At 46.6% G+C, this 26,305-nt stretch overlaps 1 protein-coding gene across 1 annotated transcript in view; it reads right to left on the bottom strand.

Annotated features, from left to right (window-relative positions):
* DIS3L (DIS3 like exosome 3'-5' exoribonuclease) overlaps positions 1-26,305 on the bottom strand; it is an 86,129-nt gene that overhangs the window by 25,487 nt on the left and 34,337 nt on the right. Inside the window, exons 13-16 of the mRNA XM_088452757.1 lie at positions 25,672-25,826; positions 23,344-23,510; positions 13,290-13,435; positions 4,118-4,289 (exon numbers count right to left, since the gene is read on the bottom strand). Of these exons, the coding sequence (XP_088308883.1) occupies positions 4,118-4,289; positions 13,290-13,435; positions 23,344-23,510; positions 25,672-25,826 (640 nt within the window). The remainder of the gene's footprint in view (positions 1-4,117; positions 4,290-13,289; positions 13,436-23,343; positions 23,511-25,671; positions 25,827-26,305) is intronic.

Raw genomic sequence — 26,305 nt, 5'->3', positions numbered from 1 at the left:
GATGTGACTCACATTCATCTGTGGGCAGAGCGTCATCTTGGCTCTGTTGGCAATCTACATCCAAAATTTGGAGGCATACTTTTTAAGTCGCCAAGGTATTCACTCAGACGAGTGGGCTTGCACATCTTTCAGCTCCTGGTTTGCGCTGGGGCCTGCCTGACATTGGCATGATGGAGTCTGAACACAATCACAAACTGCCAGGATACTGCTTGTGCACCAGGGATCCGGGAGCACTCCTGGTGGACGCTTGGTAGGTTCGATGAACATTCCATCTCATGTACATGTGTGTCCTTACACGTTTGCTGCAGTTGCACCAAAAAGTCTCTCTTGGCGTGCCAGGTCCTTTGAGACCCTGTTAGCACTGGGTGTCTTTCGCGTCATTTTTGCCCAAAATGCAAAGCACCTACAGCAGACTCTGTGTTAATTAATTTGATATGCGACACTTGTGTATCTGTGTGCGACTGAGTCCCTGAACCGGTATATGAAGTGCTACAATGTAGCGGCTGCAGCTTTTTTCATTCCAAGTTCTATTGTGCTTCACTTACAGTCTCAGTCGCACACAGATATGTGTCACATATGAAATTACTCAGCACAGTCTTAGTCGCATCGCATTGTCAATTAGATGCATTTTCTACAGAAAAAAAAAAAAAAAACACCAGACGCTTGCAGAGTTGCACGGGACCTCTCTCACACCAGGCAAGTCACGCTGCATGGCGTATTGAGCCTTGATGTATGAGGGCACATCTGTACATTTTCCCTCCACAATCTCAATGATCCTGCAGGTCCTCCACAAATTGAAGTTGGAGGGAGGCATGTTCCGGAGATCTGGAACTGGGAGGTGTTCATGAGATCTGATCTACGACGGAGCAATGTGTTGTTGCACACTGCATTTAACTGCACTGGGTCGTTCATTGCATAGTCCTATCTGCCGTGCAGAACACACTATACGATGTGTACGATATAGCGTTCCAATCCACGCCTGGACGATATAGAACGCATAGCGTGTAACCCAGCTTAATATTCAGAATGTCCCTATAACTGGCACAATTGTAAGAGGATCCATTCCAGTCCCCAGCAGATTTGCCAAGAGAAATTTTGGGCCCTGGTAGTGCAACGTCTTGGGGCCGCCCTGGAAGAGGCATGGCCACAGCATGTTAGGGACATGTCTGTACTTTTTTGGGGGGGCATATCTAGCACCTGAGAAGCACCTACTCACAGAAACATAACATACCACCCAGCAGCTGGGACAAAAGTATTCACCATCAGCATGTCCAGAAAAGGGGGCACGGCCCAATGTGAAATGCCATGCCCGAGAATTACTCCCCCAGTTTTCGTCACGCTGGAAGCATGCCCAGTGCTCTGGGATTTGTTTACGTAAATAAGGAAAACAATTTTTAAAAAACAAGTCTAAGGGGCATATTTATCAAATAAATTTGTGGCATACCGACAAATATAAAACATCCCCTGATATTTCCATACCGTAATAGATATTGATTTCACAGTGATTTCCAACAGAAGCCATAGGAGACTGCAAAGCTGTAAGATTTACCAAGTTTGCAGTCCGGAGTTTGGTCCCGGCAGCTAATGCCATCTGAAAATGGCATTAGCAGCTGTAGGCTATGGTTGGAGACACTGAGCTGAGCTGGAGAAGTGGAGACACTGTGATGGGGAGGTCATGAGCTGGGAGGGCACTGGGCTGAGGGGAGAGGGGGCACTGGGCTGAGAGAACTAATCTAGGGTTGCTGCTGTTGCTTTAGATGGTATGCCTGGCTCCTGCACACTCGCAGCCCTTCAGCCTCTATTTCTCTGCTCCGGCTGCTGCTGGGATCTGGGAGACAAACATGTACTAACAGGAGACACCTGACAGCACAGTAGAGACTCCAAGAGGATGGCTCCATGTCACCCTTACCTTGGGAAGTCTCCCCTGTGCTTTTTCCAAAGGTTTTTGCCCCAGTCGGTTTGTATCAGATGCCCCGCGTCTGATGGGTGCTGAGACCTTTAGCGGCTCATCTGCTTTATTATTTAGATAACATACATGATATATTTAAACATTTTAGACACAGACAGTAAGAAGTTGTGAGAGTACACACAGTGCCCACAGGGGAGAGGGGTTGGTGAGTGTGAGTGTAAGTTCCTCCACCCATCTGGAGTAATAAACGATCTCATTAACATTGTGCATTCTAGTAAGAGTGACAGGCCGGTGTAGCATTGGCAGAGTCCGTCACTGGCCCCAACAGCAGAGAGTACATGACAGTGCTGAGAGCATGCAGCTCATCTCTCTGCCCCAGTGACAAGCAGGGCTCCACTCACACACAGTGTGTGTGACAGGTCTCAGCCCACCCAGGCTAGCCGCTGCACTGCTGTCCATGTCCCGGAGCCCTGGGGAAGAGGGAAAGAGACTCGAGAGATGATAATGTCATCCTCTCACGAGACCTGTAGCTCCGCAGCAGCACGGAGGCTGTGTGTAGGAGGAAGTATCCTACTACAGTCCAGTCATCGGATCCCGTCCTATGACTGGACCGGATAACCACCCCCCCCCTCCTCATAGTCATAACCCCCCTACTCCCATTCTTCCGTGACAGCCCGACCACGGATGTAAAATAATTCTAAAAAATAAAATGCTATTGGTACTTGTGTGCTCTGAGCAAATAGTAGGAGCCGATTGGTTGGTACTTTATCTCCGTTCATTGTCTCTCTCTCCAAGGCTTAATACATATACCCCAAAGTTTGAGTGTGATGACCTTAAGGTGGTCAGGGAGAAAGTTCATAATCATTTGTATTAACACCAATTGGATTTTGATATATTAGGGTGAATCATCCAGTGAATTAACGGTTAAGGGAAGTCTCATATTTAAGGGGATGGTGTAAGTAGCAGATACAACATCATTTGTCATTATTACTACTATACATACTTGTAAAATTCTAACTATTCCTGCAAACTTTAAACCAACATTTTAAACCCAAAAAACAGGAGATGTGCCAGCAAATGAACAGACAAGTCCTGTAAATGAATAATATGACTTACATCAATAAAACAGTCAATATATCTAATCTAAGACTATGCAATAAATGTAAAGATTACTGTATTAAACAAGAAAATGTTAATTCGCTGGCTGATTCATCCTACATTTATCCTTTCTAAAACATTAAATAGCATGATATTTGGGGCAGGAATGTGCTGTAACAAGGAGATGATGTATAGATGGAGTGTTCCCCATTTAAAGCATAATGTAAGCAGTGATTTAACTAACAGGCAATCTATCATTGTTTAATGCACATCTAATTTCTTAATAAAAAATATATCTATCTCCGATAGGAAGGATAGATAGATATAACTTCAAAATAGATAGATTTGAACCATGAAGCTAAAATACATTGTCCAGAGTTACTGGACATTGGGGCCGTACCAAGAGTTTTAAACTACGCCGATGTTTTTGCAGTTGAGCGATAATCGGCAATCTGCACATGCATGCAAGCCGCACAGCGTATGCGTCTAAGACCATTACCGTAGTTGCTCACAGCGACTAGATTGCAGTGTGATTGACAGTCAGGGAACGTTTGGAAGAGGTAATGGGGAGTGACGGCAAAGAATGGAAGCGTGACGCTACCACTTAGGGTGTGTCACTTCTCTTACCTGCAATCCCATACGCAAGAAATATGGCTCCGGCGTCTCAGTTTCCATGGCCATTCTACAGGACCATAGGCTCACTCAGGACTGCGACAATCGAATAATGCTGCAATATTTTACGCAGATGTTTGGATTTGCAGCCGCTGGTGGGCGCCTCAATACATCTAATGGCAGCTGAGACATTTGCATATATTCGGATCTCAGCTGCGTACACATATGCAGCGGCGGCATAAGCGTACAACTCAAAATTAAGCCCATTATCTGCAGCTCTATTAAAATAAAGACCATGGTGGACATATTTCCTTATGTAAAAATACTCCATAATGCACAGTAATGTTGAGTAGCAGCTACAATTGCTCTGTAAACCAGAAAGTGGCCAATGTTTTATTTAAGTATCCCAACTGATGTCCCATACTTTGCCAGAATGATCACCATGGTTATAGTGGTGCAGTAAAACATTTACAGTATAACAAAAAGGTTTGTACTCACAGTCACATGGTCAAACAGGCAGAACGCTGTCTGCCCCCCTCCCTCTGCCACTACTGTGATTCGGTCAGCCTGACGTTGCAAGGATCCAGGTGTCCAATGACATCCATTACCAGCAAAGGATAATACAAGGCCCTCCGTATTTCTAAGATATGCTGCTCCTTTTATACCGTACCTGTTAGTACATGAGATACAAGCATGTGCAGAATTTGATTAATAAGTATTATGAATATTATGCTGACGGACCTGGAGGAAAAAAAAATACACTTGTTTCAATGCCTCAAACAATTAACAGAACTTTCAATAAATAAAATACAGGGATCTTCTGCTGCAAAAATCTTCATTCCTTATTGTCTAACTAATGGCACTAATGGGTGTAGTCCCTTTTTAATAGCTTCTATGAAATAATACACATTCTTCCTGTCCGTCATGATGTTTTGACATTGGAAAAATAGATTAGGCTACATGAGCGATTTCATAGTCCCATAACCACTTGTGTAGTAATAAAGTTGAGCTGCCTGTACAAGAAAGGTTTTACATTTGCTGTATACAGTAGTTCTATGGTCTTCTTCACATCACACTGAACTGCAAGTAATTAATCTTCTCCAGGGGGTTAATGGGATAGACAATTAATCTCTGATGCCAAGTGATGTTCGGGAAATGCTCCTTAGAGATAGAGAGCACAGGGTGGGTAATCGGGAAGTTGCATTCAATGGCACAGTTGTTCTAAGACAATTTATGGCCTCTCTGTAGCCCTAGACTAAACACTGGGCCTGATGCGGAGTTGGATGGAAATTGGGAATATGTGCTCCCACATTGTGTGAACTCGCCTGTATGCAGAGCTGTAGGCATCTTGCAGTGCACCCACCCGCTATCTGTGTGCCTGCTCTGGTACTAGTCATCGTTATCAGTGCATATTTGCACCAGCCTATTACTAGGTGCAAAATATACATCTAAAATGCCGTTCACATCTGCATAGCCGCAGATGCATAAACATGCTCTCACTGAACCTGACCTACACGAGAGCGAACCGTAACAGTCTCCGTTACGCCTCAATAGTCGTATGTGGAGACACAATCAAAGTGTGTATGGTTCTGCATAACCAATTATTGAATGCATGCAGCTCCAGAGCATGCACAGCGCAAAACCACACAAGATACTATAGAGTGTAAGCTTGTAAGCAGGGCCTTCCTACCTCTGTCTGTTATTACTTAGTTTTGTTCTATTAATGTTCTGTTGCGCTTCACAATTGGAATATGTTGCGCTTTATAAGAAACTTTATAAATAATAAATAAGATACGCTCTGGAAACAGGTGAATGTTCATCAACTCTGCATCCTGCCAGCTGTGTGCTGAAAAGTGCTGTCTCGGGGAACAAAATAGACATAACCATCTGGCATGTTTTTGGATATTGAGAACATTTTTATGTTCATGTCAGGACACATGTACAAGAAATGATTTATCACATGAACTCAAGTGTGACTAATAGATAGATAAATACAGATGTGTCCTCACTCGTCTTTGCTGCAGTCACTTCAAACAGCCCCTCTTGGTGCGCCTAGTCCTATGAGACTCTGCTATCTCCGGGCGTCTTTTTTTATTTTGCAGAAACTTTGTCTAAGTTGCAATGTGATGTGACTCGGATGCACCAGCACACTGTGCTGATTATTATGATACGTGACACTGGAGTTCAAGACATTGGGGTATAGTCGTGGTAGAGTACCTTAAATAATTTAGAAGTGTCACTGGCTCCTCCCCCTATGTCCCATCAGAACCAGTTTAGAAACTGTGCCCGAGAGAGCCGGTAGCACACTAGGCTGTCTCCAGCCTTTTCATATATTTTCTTTAATTTTTACTTAAAAAAAAAACAAAAAACAAGCATGAGGACAGACAGCTTACTGTGGCAGTCTGCTATGTGGGATATGCAGGGAAGGGAGTCTCTATGGCTACTGCAGCCTGTGTTCGACATTCCTGAATGGGGCCCTAACTTTACATTGAGTCATCGGACTCAGCGGGGCCAGCCACAGCTGACACCGGCCTGTGTCCGGGTCCACCGCTTGCCCCCCGCCCAGCATCCCGGCCGCAAAAATGGTGAGTATAACCACCACCTGAGAAGCAGGGGTGGTGGAAGAAAAAATAAATAAATAAAAATATAATCGCTGGGCAGTGTGGCTGCGTGTGTGTGATCTTGCTCCTGGGCCTCTGTTGGTTCAAGTGGCTGTGCTAATGGTCATAAGCAGAGCCAGAATAGCTCAGTCTGATATGTCTGCCATGCAATTGGGCGGTTTTTGACTAATATCTAGGGTAGTACTGTTTCTATCAGTTCATATCGGATACGCTTTTATCTAGGGGCCTATTATCATTTAATATTGCAGTAATTTAACCCTATACTATAACAAGAGATAGACTTATCATGCTTGAATATTTTCTGGAGCTCCATTGACTGATGTCCCATAGCTCAGCAGAGAAGTCTCTAATGCAGTAGCTCCATATAGGTTCCAATCAAAACATAACGGTAGTTATAACTACTATTTCTGCAGGCCCAAAGGCCACCCTCCAAGACTGGTTGGATTTATATGGCGCAATTATATTGTTTGCTTTCAATATCCCTCTCGTTGGGAGTTTTATTGTCAGGAGTCACTGGGTTGGGATCCAGGCCCAATTATAAAGTCTCAGACATCTAATATTCTATGTGGTGATTCTGCTTCTTTACTAATACGCACTTCACCACCCTAGGTGCTCATGTAACGCTTACACTAGGGTCAAGACAGTTTAGGAGGTACTGTAAGGATGAGCCGCTCTAATTTCTTAAGATAGAGAGATATCATGTTGCATGAACTAGATGTCTCCACTAAAAATTCTGCTAGTTTTCTACAGCTTTTTCTAAGGCAACATCTCCAGACTGAAGTCTGACAGGTAGTTCATTGGATTTTAGAGCCTGTGGTCGCACCACCCTGAACACGCACAATCTTATCTGATCTCGGAAGCTAAGGAAGGTCAGGCCGACCGCCTGAGAATACTAGGTACTGTAGGCTCAAACCATCTAAATCTTCATATCGGTCAAGGCTGGTTGCAGCGAGACGGGAAGGGTCAGTGAATGTCTACAAAGCGTCCAGGGGGCGTCTGGTCGCTCACAGGTAAGCGGGATTACCCCACTAATGCCTAGGAAAATGCATACCTGACATTTCCCAGCCGTTATTACTCCCTCCCACACCCTAGCTGCTGTCCTAGCAGTCATCTGCCCATGTAGGGTACCTGTTAACGTCAGTTAGCTATCCACCTTAGAGCTTTCCTAGCGTGTGTGTCCATAGTGCCAACGTAGTTCTATACACTGGTTCGTGACCCGCCCAATTGTATGTGACCTCCGCATTGCGGGGTACCGGTAAGAGGCCATCATGCAGCCAGTGGTCTGCGATGGGATTTGTTAATCTTGCTCTCCCGGTAGGTACTAGTTCAGGTCAGGAAGCTGGTACAGGACTACATACTTCTATGCTGTGTTTTTTTTCCCCCCGGATTACCAAGGGCTGGTTTTATTTTCTAGGCAAGGTGGACACTGGTCTTCGTCTGGGCCCGCTGAAGAGTTCAGGATGCTGTCTTTTCTATCTGTTCCAGCATGGGTTGTCCGGTTATCTGAAGGGGCCTATCCATTTGCCGACTTTCTGCACGATGCGACCAAAACCAGGAGGTTTTGGTCGGATCATGCAGAAAGTCTGCAACTGGAAAGCCAGCAAGGACCAGCGATGCGCGTACACGCTGGGTCCTTGCCGACCCCGACTATCGAACATGCTGGTCAACCTGACGACGATTGTCAGGTTCCACATGTTAATAGATAGGGAGGATGGGCTCCTGCACTGAAGACGTTCAATGAACGTATTTCAGTGCTGTGCCCGCACCTCAGCGACATGAAAGTCTGGACGTTCAGACTTTCATGTCGTTAAATGGATAAGTCCCTTGATCCTCTACGAGGTGTTGTAGTCTCAATCACTCTCGATACCGCTTCTGCCTTATGATCTGTGGGATCTCTACTTGTTGGGACTAGCCCTTCTGCTGGTTGCAAACCCCCTAACTCTATGGACCTCATGTATGGTCCTGGACAGCTGTTCTGTCTTTGGCTCTGCCTACCTGTATACTCTTTGCTAGAGAAGTCTGTAGACTGGATCAACTTAGACATATCTCTATATAAAAACTTTGATGGCCGGCAGTGCTGGGATTCTACTGTCAATGGCTGTTGCATCTTCCTATATTTAAAATCTGGTAGGGTTTTCTCGGGTTTTGTACTCGTGTTGCTTCCCATCTCCTAGGGACACTTGTTGGGGTTCTATGCTACCAATTGTCAAGGTTGGCCTGTTCAGCTGAGCTTATGGGGTTCTGACTATTTTCATCTTCTGTTGTCCGCTAGGGTCACCGTGCTCCTGTTCCATTGACTTACGCTGTATGTTCTAGAATTTTCTGTGGCTGTCCAGCGAGGAGTTCTACGTGTCTCCTGTGCTCTACGACTCTTCGTCCTCAGTTCTTGATCTTCGATTGGTCCTTTGTTTCTTGGCGGTCCCGTTTTGGTTTGGCTGCAGGGTCGACAAGTTCTCAGCGCTTCCCACCTGGGAGGTTAGCTTTGGGACGTCCCCAGTGTCTTAAGCTCCAGTGTCCCCTAGTGGAAGGAGGAAAAAAAAAACAAACAACAGGATTTTGGTACTTACCAGTAAACCCATTTCATTCATTCCACAGGGGACACTGGCCGCCCGCCCAGAGCTGCTTACCTGCCGTCTGGTTTGGTTCGTTTATTCTCGATCTATTGCAATTGTCTGCATTATATATTTGTGTGACTGCATGTGTTCCTCTGTTCTCATTCAGTCGGTCTTGTTCCGTTCTGTCGACTTCTTCTCCTCTCGGGCTCAGTTTTCTTAACTGGGGCTGATGGGGCATAGAGGGGGAGGAGCCAGTCACACTTCAAATTATTTAAAGTGCCAGGCTCTACTCTACCCCAGTCTATACCCCACTGTCTTGAGCTCCAGTGTCCCCTGTGGAATCGGAGAAATGGATTTACCGGTAAGTAGCAAAATCCTGTTACCTGTGTGCGACTGAGTCTCTCAATCAGCATACAAAGTGCTACAATACAGCGACTGCAGCTTTTTTTTTTTTTTTTACACCATGTTATGTTTAAAGACTCAGAACCACAATCAATTAGAAGCGAAACTGAAATCAGCGAAAAGTTCTGTCAGATTTGGGGAAATCAGCCTGACATACCCCCCCACAAGATGCTATGACATGGGGGAATCACTCTGGATACCCCCGAATAGCCCAGCTGAAGATATTTGGGGTTTTTAAATGGTCTCAATCGGAGCTATATAGCGTATTTATAGTATTTTGGCGTTTTTTGGGGGGAAATTAACTAGTCCCATCAATTTTGGGGTACATGAAAATGGGTACTAGCATATTTTGAAGTTGCTAATGTGAAGTTTTAAAAAACAGGAAAAAGCCACCTGCCGGAAACACCTGCAATCAAAAAAACACCTGGGGCATACTTACAAAAATAGGATTTTGGTACTTGCCAGTAAAATCCCTTTCTCCGATTCCACAGGGTTCACTGGAGATCAAGACACTGGGGTATAGACGGGTGAATGAGAAGAGCTGGCACTTTAAATTTATAAGTGTGAGTGACTCCTCCCCCTCTATCCCCCAGAAGCCCCAGTTAGAGAAATGGAGCCTGAGGAGACGGAAACAAAAGCAGAAGATATAACTGAGGAGAAGGAATCGAACAAAAAAGACGACAAAAGCTGAATAGAAAACACACATAGCAATATATTGCATACAACAAACGTAAAAAACATAAACCCAATGGCAGGTAAAGCAGTGCTGGGAGGGCCTCCAGTGTCCCCTATGGAATCGGAGAAAGGGATTTTACTGGCAAGTACCAAAATCCTATTTTCTCATTCATCCACCAGGGGACATCGGAGATCAAGACATTGGGGACATCCCAAAGTTTCTCCCCCCGGGTGGGAGAGCCCTGAGGAACCTGCAAAACCGTGCGACCAAGAGAATCTGAAGACACAAGGAATCAAAGCTATAATCGTCAAAAAATGCGGACTCTGGACCACAGCCCCGCACGGCAAAACTATGTAGTTGAGGCGCCACTACGGGCAGCCCAAAAGTGCCCACCGCACAAGTGGAATGCGTAGAATAGAAAACCAGCTAAGGCCAGGCATAGTCATATACGCCTGTCGGATGGCTAATGGCTCCCTGTGACAAATATCTACTTATATGTGGACCAACCACGTTAGCAGCACTTAAACAAGGAATCTGAAGTATGCACTTGTGCAGTACGGGCCACAGAAATCCAAAGAGCCCGCACCAACGAAGTTGAGAGAATACAGAGAGCGGTCGAAACACTGGAACCACAATCAGCTTGGTTAATGTGGAAGGCCGAAAATTCTTTAGGCAGGAGGACGGCTTAGAACGGAGTTTTGCATGGTATTCATGAAAAGATGATAAGGAGGTCGACAAGAGAGAACTCCCGACTCTGAGACCCGGAGGTTAAGGTCCCACAGAGACATAGGTTGTATTCGGAGAACTCCCTGAAGAAAAGAGTGAATCAGAAGAAACAAGGCCAGGCGGATGCAGAGATGTGAACCTTGAGAGAACCAAAGCGTAATCCAGTGTCCATGGCCCCATAGAAGAGGAGAAAAGAATGGGGCAACGGAAGCAGTGGTAAAACACGCCCGCTCTGCTGCCACATCACATAAGAACACCAGATGCGATGAGAAGAGCTGATGTAATTGGCCTGCGAGCCATGAACGGGTTATCCAAATTAAAAAAAACATCAGACTCCTGGCTCCCACAAAATAAAACCAAGGAAAATACAAGCTGTTTCAGGATCAGTAACCATTCCAGATTGGTTAATGATAAATGTATCTACCCTAGAAGGAAGTCCCAGTAGTCATGTAAATAAGTCCATACATTAGGTCTCCAGAGCAAATCCGGAATGGTTACTGATCCTGAAACAGCTTATATTTTCCTTGGTTTTATTTTTTGGGAGCCAAGAGTCTGATGTTTTTTACTTTGGGTTACACTGACGTTTTGTTGAATAAAATAAATCTTGGAATATAAAGTCATCGCATGTCCCTGTTGTGGATCCACATATGGTTTAAAGATACCTTGATAGGAGGAAAACGTATATCTATATCTTCTGTGATTACGGTACGCTTATTAAAGATACCTTTATATACACCGTACATTATTCCATCTACAGCAGAGTGAGTAGGGTACGCCCCATTGAATATTCTTCCTTCACAGTTTGGGGTGAACCAGATAATTTCCAACACAGGAGACACCATCTATAGTGGTGCATGTATTTTGGTATACCCTCTTCCTCCATCATGTGTTTGGTGATGTGGAATAAGGAAATGTTTTTGTTATTTTATCCTTAAAAACGATACTACACATTGTTTTTTTTTTATATCTTTTCCCTTTTACATATACCTACACATTGTGAGTGAATAAGCAAGCTTCTAGCAATTAGGAGCAAAAAAGAACTTATGCAATACCAGCACCATTCCTCATTCTGGAAGTTAAGTCCTATATCTTACTGGATATGTATATTGTATATTGTTCGTCGCCAAACTGTTCTTGGATGGTAGGGAGAAGTTGCTTTTGGAGGATGTTTTGGTACCTTTCTTTATTCATGGATGTGTTCTTAGGCACAATTGTGAGTGAGCCCACTCCCTTAGCCGAGAAGCAACCCCACACATGAATGGTCTCAGGATGCTTTTTAAAAAGAAAATGTAGAAACATGGCGGCACTCTGGTCTATGCAATAATACTAGAAACAGTCAAGCTTCATGCATGAAGCTTGACTGTTTGTAGTATTATTGTAAAGACCAAAGCGCCGCCGTGTTTCAACATTTTTTCATGTTTGAACCAGCACTCTGCTGATTCCTACGGAGGCACCTGGTAAGTATATCCTTCTGTATCAGCGAGTGCCGGAATCCCACTGGCTTCAGGATGTCTGCAGTGGCGATGGGCGGCATGGACACAGCTTCTTTATTAAGCAGTGGCATGGCCTTCCCTGAGCTAAAGTCAGGGTGCCAGGGACCCGGACACTCAATCTTGGACAGCGGTGGCGGGTCCCTCCTGAAGCCTCCATATAGCAGGCTGACAGATGCAGCAGTCTGTCAGCCTGTCCTCAATGCTTGTAAATAAAATAAATAAATAAAAATAAAATGAAATGTGGGCACAATTCTAAAACTGGGGCTTCGGGGGATAGAGAGGAAGGAGTCAATCACACTCATAAATTTAAAGTGCCAACTCCTCTCATCCACCAAACTACACCCCAGCGTCTTGATCTCCAGTGTCCCCTGGTGGATGAAGTAGAAATGAAGAAAACGGGCGGTATTACTTTGTGCTATGACTTCCCCAATTCAGCAGTCAGCTAAATCTGAAAACAGGGCCAAGCTGCCAATCTGGCAAATGCCAGAAGGGCCGATGGCATGGTGTGAAACCCCGGACGAGCAGCTACGTCTCACGGCGCTCTGCTCGGCTGGGGATACTGAAAGACGGTGGCATGCCGTGAGGCCAGGTCCCAGTGACTCGCGGCATGCCCTTATGAGGCGTGGCCCCGAGTTTTCTTTGTGTGGCAAGGCCATGCCCCTTTTGCAGGCACCCACGGTGGGACTGCCAGGGCTGCTTAGCAGCCCCAGTCCGTCCCTGATCTGAAACAACAGGTTTCAAAAATGGTCTTATTTCAGACTTGCAACATTTCTAACATCTCCTACATAACATGTGCGTACTATAATAGACGCTACACAAATTATTTTCAGGTTTGACTCTGTGCAAGAAAAACAAACTCTCAATGCATGACCTCTGTTTCAAATACAGTAGCATTTCACACCAAAATCTTGGCACACCACTGTGACACCAGCTATATTTTATTCCATTATATTTGTGACTATTGAATAGAATACTGTGCTGTAGCCCTAAATGAACATACTCTTAACATCTCCAAACCTGCAAACGAATGGCTGATACAGCTACACAGAATTCCTGTTCAATGGTTCTTAATCAACAGACTGTAACATGCAGACTTTACATCTGTCACTACTGCAATCTGGGGAGTGCCCTCCATTGGCAGCCAAAGCTTTTTATACACAATATTAGCATTATAGTCACAGGTGGATACACACTTACCTGGGTATAAAGAGTAACACTCCATTGGTGCGGATGGAGTATATTATAGCATCACAAATGCAGCGGCCATTGCTCTCAGGGTCCTGATCTCTGAAGAACATGCACTGGAAGAGCTCCGTGGACTGTTTCTGGCAATGCTGGGCTGCCTGCAGTGTAAAAAGGAACAATTACCTCTTACCCAAGCCCTAGCCGTTCCCCTTTGTCCTCAAATACCTATACAAGATTAAATGTCGTCAAAAAAGGAGAGTTATGGTAAAACTTACTTTGGTTAACTCTTTCTCCGAAGTCCATAGGATCCACAGGAAGACAATGGGGCTATATAGGTGGGACCCGGAGGATGCTCCGGTCCTTCCCCGCCCACAGCCTGAGGGCACTTTAGTTTTGTTAACAAGCCCAAGACAGGAGCAGGATAGGAGAGAAGGAAGACTGGTACACTGAGTAATCACACACAGAAGGAAACAAGTGACCAGGAGAAGTAAACCCATAGAAGCTAGGAGCGTCAGGGTGGGTGCCCTGTGGACCCTATGGACTTCGAAGAAAGTGTTAATCAAGGTACGTTTTACCATAACTCCTTTTCTTCTTCTGGGTGCATAGGGCTACACAGGGAGACATTGGGGATGTCCCAAAGCAGTTCAATGGCGGGAACGCTCCTGAGCTGAGATGAGAACCCTACACCCGAAGGAAGCATCCTGAGAGGCAAATGTATCAAAGGCATAAAGCCTAAGAATGGTGTGGACGGAAGACAAGGAGGCAGTCTTGTCTAGATGTTCTCAGCTGAGGCGCCACGCCGGGCTGTCCACGAGGGACCCACAGAGCGAGTAGAATGATCAGAGACTGTAGTTGGCACAAGAAGGCCTATCTACGTGTAAGCCTGTGAGATGGCCATGCAAATCCATCTGGCCAGAGTGTCTGTTAGCTAGCCATCCCTTCTTGTGGAATCCATATAGGACAAACAGGGAATCCGATTTCCGGATGGAAGCAGTACGGTCCACGTAGATCTTTAGACCACGGACCACATCCAAAGAGGCCTCACCTACAGAGAGGTCTGGTGAATTAAAAATCATTCAGGTGGAAGCGAGAAATCACCTTGGGAAGGAAGCCAGGGAAGGAAGCCAGGGCGTGTTTGAAGAACAGCCCTGTCCTGATGAAAATACCAAAAAGTGGGAGCGCCATGAAAGCGTCCATACATCCGATACTCTACGGGCAGATGCTATAGCCAGAACAAAGTCTTCACAGTGAGCCATTTGACATCCACTGATTCCAGGGTTTCGAATGGAGGGTTCTGAAGTGCTTGGAGCACCACTAACAAATCCCATGGAGCCACAGGAGGGACAAAAGGGAAGTTGTATTCGTAGAACACCCTGCATGAAGGTGTGGACATCCGGTATAGGAGCAATTCTGTGCTGAAACCAGATAGAAAAAGCAGAGACCTGCACTTTCAGAGATGCTAGGCGTAGGCCTAGATCCAATCCAGTTTGAAGAAAGGCAAGCATTCTAGAAACCTAAAATACCTGAGGGTCATCGTTTCTTGGAGCACACCACTGGAAATATGCATGCCATATTCTGCGGTAAATCCTGGCTGAGGCTGGTTTACGTGCTTTTAGCATGGTATGGACCACAGAGCTGGAAAAACCCTTAGCCATTAGAAGGGATGTCTCAAGAGCCAAGCCGTTAAAGACAGACGGGCTAGGTCTGAATGTAGACATGGACCCGGAGTCAACAAATCTACTCATAGAGGAAGCTGAAGAGGAACGTCTATGGAGAGGCTTTCAAGATCGGAGTACCAGTGACATCTGGGCCAAGTCGGAGCTATTAATATGACTACCTCCCTCCTGTCTGAACTGAAGCACTCGAGGAAGCAGGGATATTGGAGGGAAGAGAATTGCTAAATGGAAGTTCCATTTCACAGACAATGCGTCTATGAAGGCCACGTCGGGGTCCTTTGTTCTGGCTCAATAAATTGGAAGTTTGTTGAGATCAACCTCCGGAAGACTCCATTTGTCCACTAGAAGCTGAAAGACTTCTGGATGTAGAGACCATTCTCCTGCATGCACGTCGTGACGGCTGAGGAAATCTGCCTCCCAATAGAGAATCCCCGGGATGAACACTGCGTTCGGCCCAGGTGAGAAAGTGGGACACTTCTATCATTGCTGACTGACTTCAAGTGCCCCCTTGGTGATTGAGGTAAGCCACAGCCGTAGCGTTGTTGGACTGTACTTGCACTGGCCTGTTTTCAGAATATTCTGAGCCAAAGTGAGAGCTCTGTAGATGGCTCAAAGTTCCAGGATGTTGATTGGCAACACTGCCTCGACTGGAGACCATCGACCCTGGAAGGAGTGCTGGCCAGTTACTACGTCCCACCCTCGGAGGCTTGCGTCCGTGGTGAGGCGAGCCCAGATCGGGATCCAAAAGGGATGACCCTTGTTCAAATTGGAAGTCTGTAGCCACCAGGTTAGGAACAGACAAACCTCTGGGGGGAGGCTCATCGTCTGAGATTTGAGCAGATGGGGTAGCCCGTTCCACCTGAAGAGGATCATGTGTTGGAGGGGAGGGGACGGGCGAGGAGAATACGGCACCCAAATGAAGCATCCGGAGAGGCAAATGTATCAAAAGCCATAAAACCTCAGAAATGTATGGACAGAGGACCATGTGGCCGCCTTACAAAGCTGTTCAGCTGATGCGCCACGGCAAGCTGCACACGAAGGACCCACAGAGCGAGTAGAATGAGCAGTAACAGTAGCCGGTACAGGAAGGTCTACCTGCGTGTAAGCCTGTAAGCCATCTAGCCAATGTCTGTTTGTTGGCTGGCCATCCCTTCTTATGAAATCCATAGAGCACAAATAAGGAGTCTGATGTCCTAAGAGAACTGGCACAAACCACATCCAAGGAGGCCTCACCTGCCAATAGGTCTGGTGATTGAAAGGCTGGGACTACAATTTCCCAATTAATGTGGAAACTAGTAAAAACTTTTTAAAGGAAACTAGGGCAAGTATAAAGCACAGCCCTGACCTGTATGGCATATCAGAAATGGGGAGCGACAGGAGAGTGCCCCTAAATCTGACACCCTTCTGGCAGACGCCATAGCCAGAAGAAAAGAAAAAAAAAAGCTTCGCTGTGAGCCACTTGAGTTCCACAGAATCCAGGGGTTCAAACGGAGGACCCTGGAGGGCACGAAGCACTACTGACAAATCCCATGGCCACTAGAGGGACAAAGGGAGGTTGTATACAGAGGACACCCTGGAGGAAGTTGTGGACATCAGGTAGTGGAGCAAGTCTAGTCTGGAACAAATAAAGCAGAGACATGCATTTTCAGTGATGCCAGGCAGAGTCCAAGGTCTAATCCAGCTTGAAGGAAGGCCAGGACTCTGGAAATCCTAAACACTTGGGGGTCGTAACTTCTGGTATGACACCATTGGAAACATGTATGCCACACTCCATGGTAGATCCGAGCAGAGGCTGGCTTATGCGCTCTGAGCATAGTTTTGACTACAGAGGTAGAGAATCCTTTGGACCTCAGGAGGGATGTCTCAAGAGCCACGCCGTCAAAGACAGACGACCCACATCCGGGTAAAGGCAAGGACCCTGAGACACGAGGTCAGGTCGTTGAGGCAGCAGGAACGGAGTGTCGATGGAGAGAATCCGAAAATCTGAGTACCAATGACGTCTGGGCCAAAGCTGGAGCCACCAGCAGGACAGTGCCTCTTCTTTGAACTTCCGAAGAACTCGAGGAAGAAGGCAGACTGGAGGGAATAGGTATGCAAACTGGAAGGTCCACTTCACTGATAATGCGTCTACGAAGGTTGCCTCAGCGCATCCCTTGTTCTGAACCCGTACACCGGCTGTTTGTGATTGCGTCGGGAGGCCATGAGTTCCAACTCTGGGAGGCCCCATCTGCTCACTAGGAGTTTAAAAACCTCTTGGTGAAGAGACCATTCCCCGTGATAGTTGAGGTGGTTTGCTTCCCATTTGAGAACTCCCGGAATGAACCCGCAGAGATGGCCGGGAGGTGACCCTCAGCCCATGTCAGAATGCGTGACACTTCTGTCATTGCTGCCAGACTTCGAATGCCTCCTTGATGGTTGATGTAAGCCACTGTTGTAGCATTGTCGGACTGTACCTGTACAGATTTTCCGTGAAGTATGTTCTGGGCCAGTATGAGGGCCCTGTAGACAGCTCGAAGTTCCAATGTGTTGATTGGCAGGGTTGATTCAACCGATGTCCAACGGCCCTTAAAGCAGTGCGGACCAGTCACTGCGCCCCAACCCCAGAGACCGGAATCCGTTGTTAGGAGTATCCAGTTCGGGATCCAAAAAGGGCAACCCTCTATCTTGGTGGCTACAGACATCCCATCTAACAGAGACAGATGCACCTCTGGAGAGAGTACCATCGTCTGAGCCTTGATCCGATGGGGTAACCCATTCCACCTGGATCCCAGAACCTGCATTGCTCACGAGGATCAACACTCGGCGACTGTGGAGATTTTGTCTGGTGTCAGAAAGATTCTCTGATCCTGAGAATCCAGCAGGGCTCCCAGATATATAATTCTCTGTGGGGGATTCAGGGAGCACTTTTTCAAGTGCATTGACCATCCATGCTTGTGAAGGAAAGCAATGGTTAGCTGCAGATGGCAGTGAAGCACTTCTGGGGATCATGCTAAGAGCAGGAGGTCAACCAGATATGGTAGCAGACAGACACCCTGACCATGCAGATGGGCCGCCATGATAGCCATAATTTTGGTAAATACCCATGGAGCTGTGGATAGTCCAAAGGGCAAAGCCTGAAATTGGAAGTGTTGCTGTAGTACAGCAAACCAGAGATATCGCTGATGTGAGGACGCGATAGGCACATGTAGGTACGCAGCCTGACTATCCAGAGATACCATGAAGTCACCAGGCTCCATAGCTAGGATGAGAGTGTAGAGTTTCCTGAACCTGGGCACCCTGAGGAATTTGTTCAGGGATTTGAGGTTGAGGATAGGCCGATAAGACCCATTCGGCTTCTGAACCAGAAAGAGTAGAATAATAACCAGTGCCCCGCTGAGATAGTGGGACTGGCACAATCACCCCTGCCTACAGCAAGGACTGTATGGCTTTCTGGATTTGTAGGGCCTTCTTCGGGTCTGAAGGAGGGCCTGTGTAGAAAAACTGGTGGGGAGGCAGTCGAAGTAATGAGAGGGCGTAACCGTGAGAGACTACCTCTCTTAACCAAGCATCCGAGGTGGTTTGACACCAGAACTGGGCAAACTGAAAAAGTCGGCCTCCCACTCTGGGATCCCCCAGAGGGAGGCCAGTCCCATCAGACTGAGGGCTTATCCTCGGGTTTGAAGCAGGGCATCTGGTGGTCCAGGCCTGCTTGGTCATGGGCTTGGTGGCCCTAGTGGAAGCAGACTGCCTAGGAAAGGACTGACCTTTAGGCTTTCTTTGAGGACGAAAGGACTTAAAAGATGTAGTCTGAGGCTTTGTAGCAGTAGTTGCTGAAGACAGAAATGCAGTTTTTGATGCCGCCAACCAGGTTACAATCTTATCAAGATCTGGGCCAAACAAGATCTCCCTATTGCCTTCCATGAGCGTAGCCACAGGGTACGGCCGGCAGACACTGCTGCGGCCGAGACTCTGGAGGTTAGAGACTGGGATCCAATGTATCTTCACCAATATAGGAAGCTGCATCTCATTTGTAAGAGACGAAATACATCTGATCGCTAGAAGCATTTAAGGGAAACAAGTGTTCAAATGCGTCAGCCCAGTTCTCTATAGCTTTAGCCACCCATGCAATAGCCGGACGGGCTACAGCTCCTGAGAGAGTATATCGATTTAAAGCAAGATTCCACCTTTCTATCCGTAGGATCCTTCAAAGAGGTTACTGTACGGATAGGTAATGTAGCACTTTTAATTAAACGCGTAACATGTGAATCCACCACAGGTGGAGTCTCCCATTTTGAACAATGAGCAGCAGGAAATGTATAACAGGAGGTCAAACGTTTTTTGGGGCTGAAAAATCTTACCAGGCATTTGTCAGGCTACAGCCATGTGTTCAGCTAGTTGATCCGATAGAGCACAGGTTCTCAAGCTTGGTCCTCAGGACCCCAAACAGTGCATGTTTTCCAAGTCTCCTTACATAATCACAAGTAAAATAATTAGCTCCACCTGTGAATATTTTAAAATGTGTCAGTGAGTAATGAATACACCTGTGCACCTGCGGGGTGACCTGGAAAAAGTGAACTGTGTGGGGTCCTGAGGACCAAGTTTGAGAACCACTGCGATAGAGGGAACTCTGCTGAAGCCACCTTTTGTCTTTTAAACAGTGGGTGCTTCGATTTAGGAGCTGGCTCGTCATCTTCTATGAGTAAGATGGATGTAACACTTGCACCAAGCGAGGAATATTAATTTTAGACTGACTCTCGTCCTCCCCAGAGGGGAGTCAGTGTTAGAGAGATCAGCATCTTCTGCCTCCTCAGATGACACCAGAATCTGAGAGCTGCATGGACTGTGATAACACATGACGCTTAGAAGGCTTACTGGGTAGGGGCTTTTCACCTTGCAACATCGTCTGAAAGGCTGTAGAGGTAGCCACTAGATTTTGTACTGAGCTAGAGAGTAGGTAAACACATGGAGGGGGCACAGGAGGTACCTGTATCACCTGAACCTGTTGTGGCAACCCCATAGGGGGGATTACGGCCTGTTGTGGTAACCCCATAGAGGGAATTACAGCCGGTACCACTAGAATAGTAGCCAGCACCTGAGAAAAGGAAGTCCAGGGGGGCTCTTGTGCGCTTGGTGGAGTATAACACCTAACACATAACCCATATTGTATCAAATCCTCCTCACTTAAGCCTGCAGCACATAATTTGCATGATAGCAGTATGGGTGCAGATGCTTGCTTGCTACTCTTGCCTTTGCTAGACAAAGCGGTAGAGTAGTATAGCACTGGGTATAATGCTACCACTGGGTATGTAGGATAAAAGTAGGAATCCAATATACTGATCCTGTCTTAGGCTTGGGCAAGCTACAGGAGCGCACAGCACAAATATGGCACTGTGTAGTAACCAACTGTATGTGACAACCCTCACAAATACATTAGTTGTAGAGCTGTGAGGAACTGGAAAACCCCTGAATACACCTGTATGTTAGGACAAAGTAAGAAAAAAAAAAAAAAAAAAAAAAAGGAAAAGATATATACTGACAGTATAGAGAAATAAACAGACAGGCAGCGCTAGCATAAGTCACATACAATGCAGAAATACAACATAACTGCAGAATTGCACTACAATCAACTACACAGATTCTGTGGACAGTGACTCAACATCTGGTAGGCTATAGCGCTACATAACCTGACTCCAGGGAGAGGTATGTGGGAGGACCAGATCCAGTGTTTCCCAGAGAGCTGTGGCTGAGCCTGGAGAAAATGGCCGCCAGAGATCTCTGAGGGGGGGTGGTCGGAGGAGGAGAGCAATTCAGGGAAGCGAGACCTCAGAGGAATGGCGCCCTGAGCTGAGGGAAGCAGCTGCTTTAATGGGTAAAGCTGACCTCCCCATGCTAATTTTTAACCACCGGGAAGCTGGATTCCTGCTCCATATGTACCCTGGTGGTCTAGTAGATCACCTTGGACAAAGCCTGCGTTCACTGTCAGCGCCTCCGGTCTGTCCAGAGACTGGACGTATGACTGTCAATCCGAAGGTCACCGCAAGCGATGACCTGCCTTACCTGTCCCCTTGTGTCCAAGCTGCAGTCTAGGTCCATCCACTGTAACCGGCTAGCGAGGACCCCAGGATGCCCTCCGAAATCCCAGGCCAAAACTGGCATTGCGGCGCCCGTAGGGGTGATGGACCGGTAGCGCAGGTGTCCTGTGGACAGCCTGCTTCTGCACGCTCATCAAGAAAATATAAAAATAACAAAAAACATAAAATAAAAGCTATTTGGGCTGCCAAAGCAGCCCACTGCATAATGGTGACTCAACTCCGGCCGAGCACCTACGAAACTGTGGTGCCTCTGGCTCGGGGGCGGGGTATAGGGGGATGGATCGATGCATCCTGGTAGCTGAAAGCTTTATCTGTGTGTCCCCAACCACCACCTACACCCCAAGGTCTCCCTGTGGAGCCCTATGGACCCTGAAGAAGAATCAACCTTTTAGCACTTAAAAAGTGCATGCTTTTTCTTAGGAGCGGGTTCATCCTCTTCTATTTGTAGAATAGTTTTAACAGCTCTCACAAGAGCAGGTATATTTAGTTTAGAGGGTGGCTCCTCTTCTCCTGAGACGGAGTCAGAGTTAGAGAGATCTGCGTCTTCTGCCTCCCCAGATGATATCTCGGAATCAGATAGCTGTGTGCATTGGGAAGAGATCATAGTACGCTTAGTAGGTAAAGGTTTATCAAATGCTGAAAAACCGTAGAGGTATTAGCCAAACTCTGTATTGAGGTAGACATGGGGGAGGCAAAGGATTTGCAGGGGGTACCTGCTGTGGCCATCCCATAGGTGGAGCTACCATGGGGATTGCTACTTGGTCCACAAGTTTTGCCAGCATTTGTGATAAGCCAGCCCAGGGAGGGTCCTGAGGGAGAGACACTGGGGCTGATGGACCTGGGGCTGTGTAACAATTAATACAGAGACCATCCTGAATGAGGTTCTATGTGGCTAAGCCTGCAGAGCAGGACTTACAAGACACCAGAGTAGGAGGAGCAGCATCAGGCTGCTTGTTATTCTTTCCTCTACCAGCCATAGCCACAAGAATAATAGAATACACAGTATGATATAGTGCAATGAACACCTTGCAGTATGTGTAATATGGCACAATGTAGTGTGCAACCGCAAAATATATGGCACAGTGTAGTGTGCATCTGCGCTATATAGTATGTAGTTTACTATTTAAGTCTTCACACTTACATAGCAGATGTGAGGTACAATGAACCCCCAATACCATAGTATGTCAGGGTATAGCAGAAAAAAGGGAAAGGTATAAACTGACAGTATAGAAAATAGAGACTAGCACTCGCTCAAGTTACATACAAACGCAGAAAAAAAAATTACGTCTGCAATGGGCACTAAAATCAACTACACAGACCACAAATAGTGCTGTATAACCTTGCCCATGGGAGAGGTACACAGGGAGACTGGACCCAGCGTTTCCCGGAGATCTGCATGCCTAAAATGGCTGCCGCGTGTCTCTGAGGGGGCGGAGGGTGAGAGAGGAGCAGCTCAGGGAACACTAAGACTGCAGTGGAATGGTGCCCTGAGCTGGGGGAGGGGTTGCAGGGAGAGTGCCTTATCCCCTGGCTGACGTTAACCACCGGGTCCCCTAGCCTTCATAATATGCCTCTGTGGCAGTATCGTTATGCCCCGGGGTCTAGTGGAGTAGTGGGGGAGCCAGTGTCCACATTAGCGCTTCCGGTCTGTCTTGTGAGACCGGATGCAAGACTGCACTAAGACACGGGTCCCCGCGAACGGGGTTCCACCTTACCTGTCCCCTGGATTTCGGGGCAGTCTGGGGTCCAGGGAGCCCGCTAGTTAGTCCCCCTCGGAGCCCCGCTGGGAGTACCTAGCAGAGGTTTGGTGTCACGGCACAAGGCAGGGGTGATGGGGCGGCAGCACAGACGTCCGGAGGACAGTCTGGTGATGCTCGCCCGTTTGGTAAAAAAATAAAAAGTTAATTAAATCATAAAATTAAAGCTTGGCTGCTTAATGCAGCCCTCTGTTATAATGTTGGTCCAGCTCCTGCTGGACAACAACAAAACTGAAGTGCCCTCAGGCTGTGAGTGGGGTATAGGGGGAAGGACCGGAGCATCCTGGGATTGAAAAGCTTTGCTGTTGGTGTCCGGTCCTCCAGGTCACACCTACACCCCAATGTCTCCCTGTGGAGCCCTATGGACCCTGAAGAAGAAACAACTTTAATATAAAAGGACTAGAAGACTTGAAACATATTTTCAGGACCCTTCACTTAATAAGTCACTGCTTTTCCCAGGGATTTTATTACATGAATGTAATCATTCAATTAGCCAAGGCACGATGATGTTATATCTGGGTAGGAAATGCATGTAACGCCAAGACTTAGCTGGTCTGCTCACCCGATTGCGCCCATTAATGTGACGACAGAGCTCCTCCAGGTCCTTATTTCCAACTATATGATCTTTTGGGCCTTTGTGGATGGCAGCCAGAAGAAGCCGATGCACTACAATGTCAGCATAACGGCGGATCGGGGAGGTGAAGTGAGTGTATTTGTCAAGAGCCAAGCCTGAAACAAGACACAAAAAAGGCATGTCTAATTTACAGAACAATGCGCACAAAACGGTGACCCTAAACTAGGTATATTTCCATGTAACTCAGGTCCAATACTCTATCCAGGTCACTTCTGATAGAACAGAGATAACACTAGCAGACTAGTCACACTTCCCTCTGTACTAGAAACCAGTCCATGCATGTCCTCTTCCTTTTTACATCTTTCACCCTTACAATCTGTTATAACCAAAAGTTAGAAACTGCTCTCTCTCCAAATCTCTGCCAGATATGCTAGTACAGGCACCATAATGTCTCCCCATCATTCACCATATCAGCTACAAAGTAAATCTCACATCTAACATAATCCATTTACCTGACCATTCACATAATCTCCTATATTCCCACATGCTAAAGATTCTTGTTCACTCCTCCCTACATCATCCACTACTACTGTGGGTCTCACGTCTCTGTCACGACCAGGGTTTCTCGGCATGGTAGTTGCCGGGTGTTACCTGTGCGGATGTTATGGCAGGGGGTATCTGGTGGTGGTGCTGGTGCCTGGCGGGGAGCATTGGCTGTGCGCGGTCCTGTGTGGGCATATTGTCACTCTGTGCTGGGTAGGCCTGGCGGTGTTTCCGTTCTGCTCCGGCATGGGCGCCGCCATCTTGCTTTCGGCCATGTGACCTAGTTCCCCAATCCTGGCGTGTCACATGCTCACTCTCTGACCACTCACGGCTGGGTATAAAAGTGAGTTCAGAGCTCCCTTGCACTGCCAGTGCAACGTGTTTCTCAGCGCAAGCTGAGACAGAGTTCCTGAGCTTGTCCGCCTCCCTGTTGGATCTCTGTCTAACCTGCTCCTTACCCTGCTGGACTTCCACTGCCTCCTCCTTTTGCCTTCCCCATTGCCTGAGTATCTGTGTCAGCTGTTACCCCGCACCTTGCCTCCACTTGCACCTTCCTCTGGACATTATTTCTTCAGCCACCATTCATTTCAGCCTCACAAGACCTGGATTACTGGACTGCCTTCTGTTTCACTACCTGGACTTTTTCCCATTGCCTCACTACAGTTCCCAAATGTACTTTAGTGCTATACCCGGACTTTCTGTTTTACCACGTTTATTTTTAAATCTGCTTCAGTGTCTACTCCTATTACCACCCGGGCCCACAACAAAACCAGAACCTCACAGTCTCATGCTCTCTAAAGCCACCATACTGCTGGATCTCTAAAGCCACCATACTGCTGGATCTCTAAAGCCACCATACTGCTGGATCTCTAAAGCCACCATACTGCTGGATCTCTAAAGCCACCATACTGCTGGATCTCTATAATAGAACAGCGATAAAACACGGTCATGTTTAGCACATCCATAACCATTGTATGTAATATGTCTTCACAAACCTTTATTGACTGTAAACACTCTAGAGCAGAGACTTATTTCCTATTATATGCAATGACAGAAACTTGTTCCTTCTTTCATATACATGGCAAAGCAAAAAGATTACACACCAGCTAGGTAGTAAGAGACAGATAGAGGGATGAAGGATTTAGAACTGATCCCATCAGTAGCTGCACACAGGGCGCTTGTTATAGATACCACAAGAAGGGGTATATATTGAATGTTTCTATTGTCTTTTACATGCATAGAGGGCATTCGCTGCAGAACAAGGGGAAATAGCTCTGGATACTGTGACATAAGAGAAGCTGTGTCAAGCTGTAAAAGGTCCAGGTACAGGAGAAGTTCTAAAAGATTGTTTGTCCTTATTAACTCCTACTCCATGAAAACCAGCACAACCTACAGTGTATTACACAAATGATGAAACGGCTGCGGAAACAATCATAGCGATCACAATGAGTCAGTCACTTTTTACATTACAGATTGAAAAGTCGGCAAACGTGCACGGAACATTTTTTGTTACTTAGAAGGCTGCAAGCCAGTCCCATTCCAAATACCTATAGTTTAAGTACTGCAACAAACTGAGGTCCAGGGAATGCAAAATGACAGTTACATTTTACGTGTACAGCGCAAAGCTGTGGTCACTTTATTGTCATGCCTACAGAACATTACTGCAAATGAATGTCATATAAACACGAATAAGGTCCTGAATTGTTTGTTTTGTGCAAGTGTCAAGTGATGTTGTACCTTCCACTCATTTATTCCATACAACCCCAAACTCACCATAGTGATAGAAATCGTCCTCCGTGTACGAGCCGGTGGAGAAATACTGAGCATTGGACATGGCTTGTGTGGCCATCACTCGCAGCAATCGGTTTACCAAAGGATCGGATGGGTCATTTGCTTTATCTAGAGAATCGGCCAAAGACTTATTTGATCTGGGGCAGACAATGGAGACAAATAAATAAGTTGGTATAAAGTCCCAAAATTATTTTTTCCCCCCCTTTTACTTGCATCTCCAAATATGCGCTGTTCATGTCAATATTGTGAGGTCTGTAATTTCCATCATAGGTACACTTCAACTGTGAGAGACAGAATCAGAACAAAAAATTCCGGAAATCACATTGTATGTTTTTAAACAATTTGTATATTCTTGCGGAAAATAAATATATGGACACCTACCAACCAGCAAGAATTCTGGCTTTCACAGACTTGTTACTTCTTCTTTAGGAAGCTCATCTATCCTCCACTCGTTACCTGTATTTATGGCACCTGCTTGAACTGGTTAACTGTATAAAAGACACCTGTCCACACCCTCAAACAGTCAGACTGCAACCTCTCCACCATGGCCAAGACCAGAGAGCGGTCTAAGGACACCAGGGACAAAATTGTAGCCCTGCACAAGGCTGGGATGAGC

The sequence above is a fragment of the Taudactylus pleione genome, unplaced genomic scaffold (genome assembly GCF_031769625.1).
Source record: "Taudactylus pleione unplaced genomic scaffold, aTauple2 ptg000556l, whole genome shotgun sequence".
In the NCBI taxonomy this organism is placed as follows: domain Eukaryota; kingdom Metazoa; phylum Chordata; class Amphibia; order Anura; family Myobatrachidae; genus Taudactylus; species Taudactylus pleione.
This window is presented reverse-complemented; position numbering and strand designations above follow the sequence as displayed.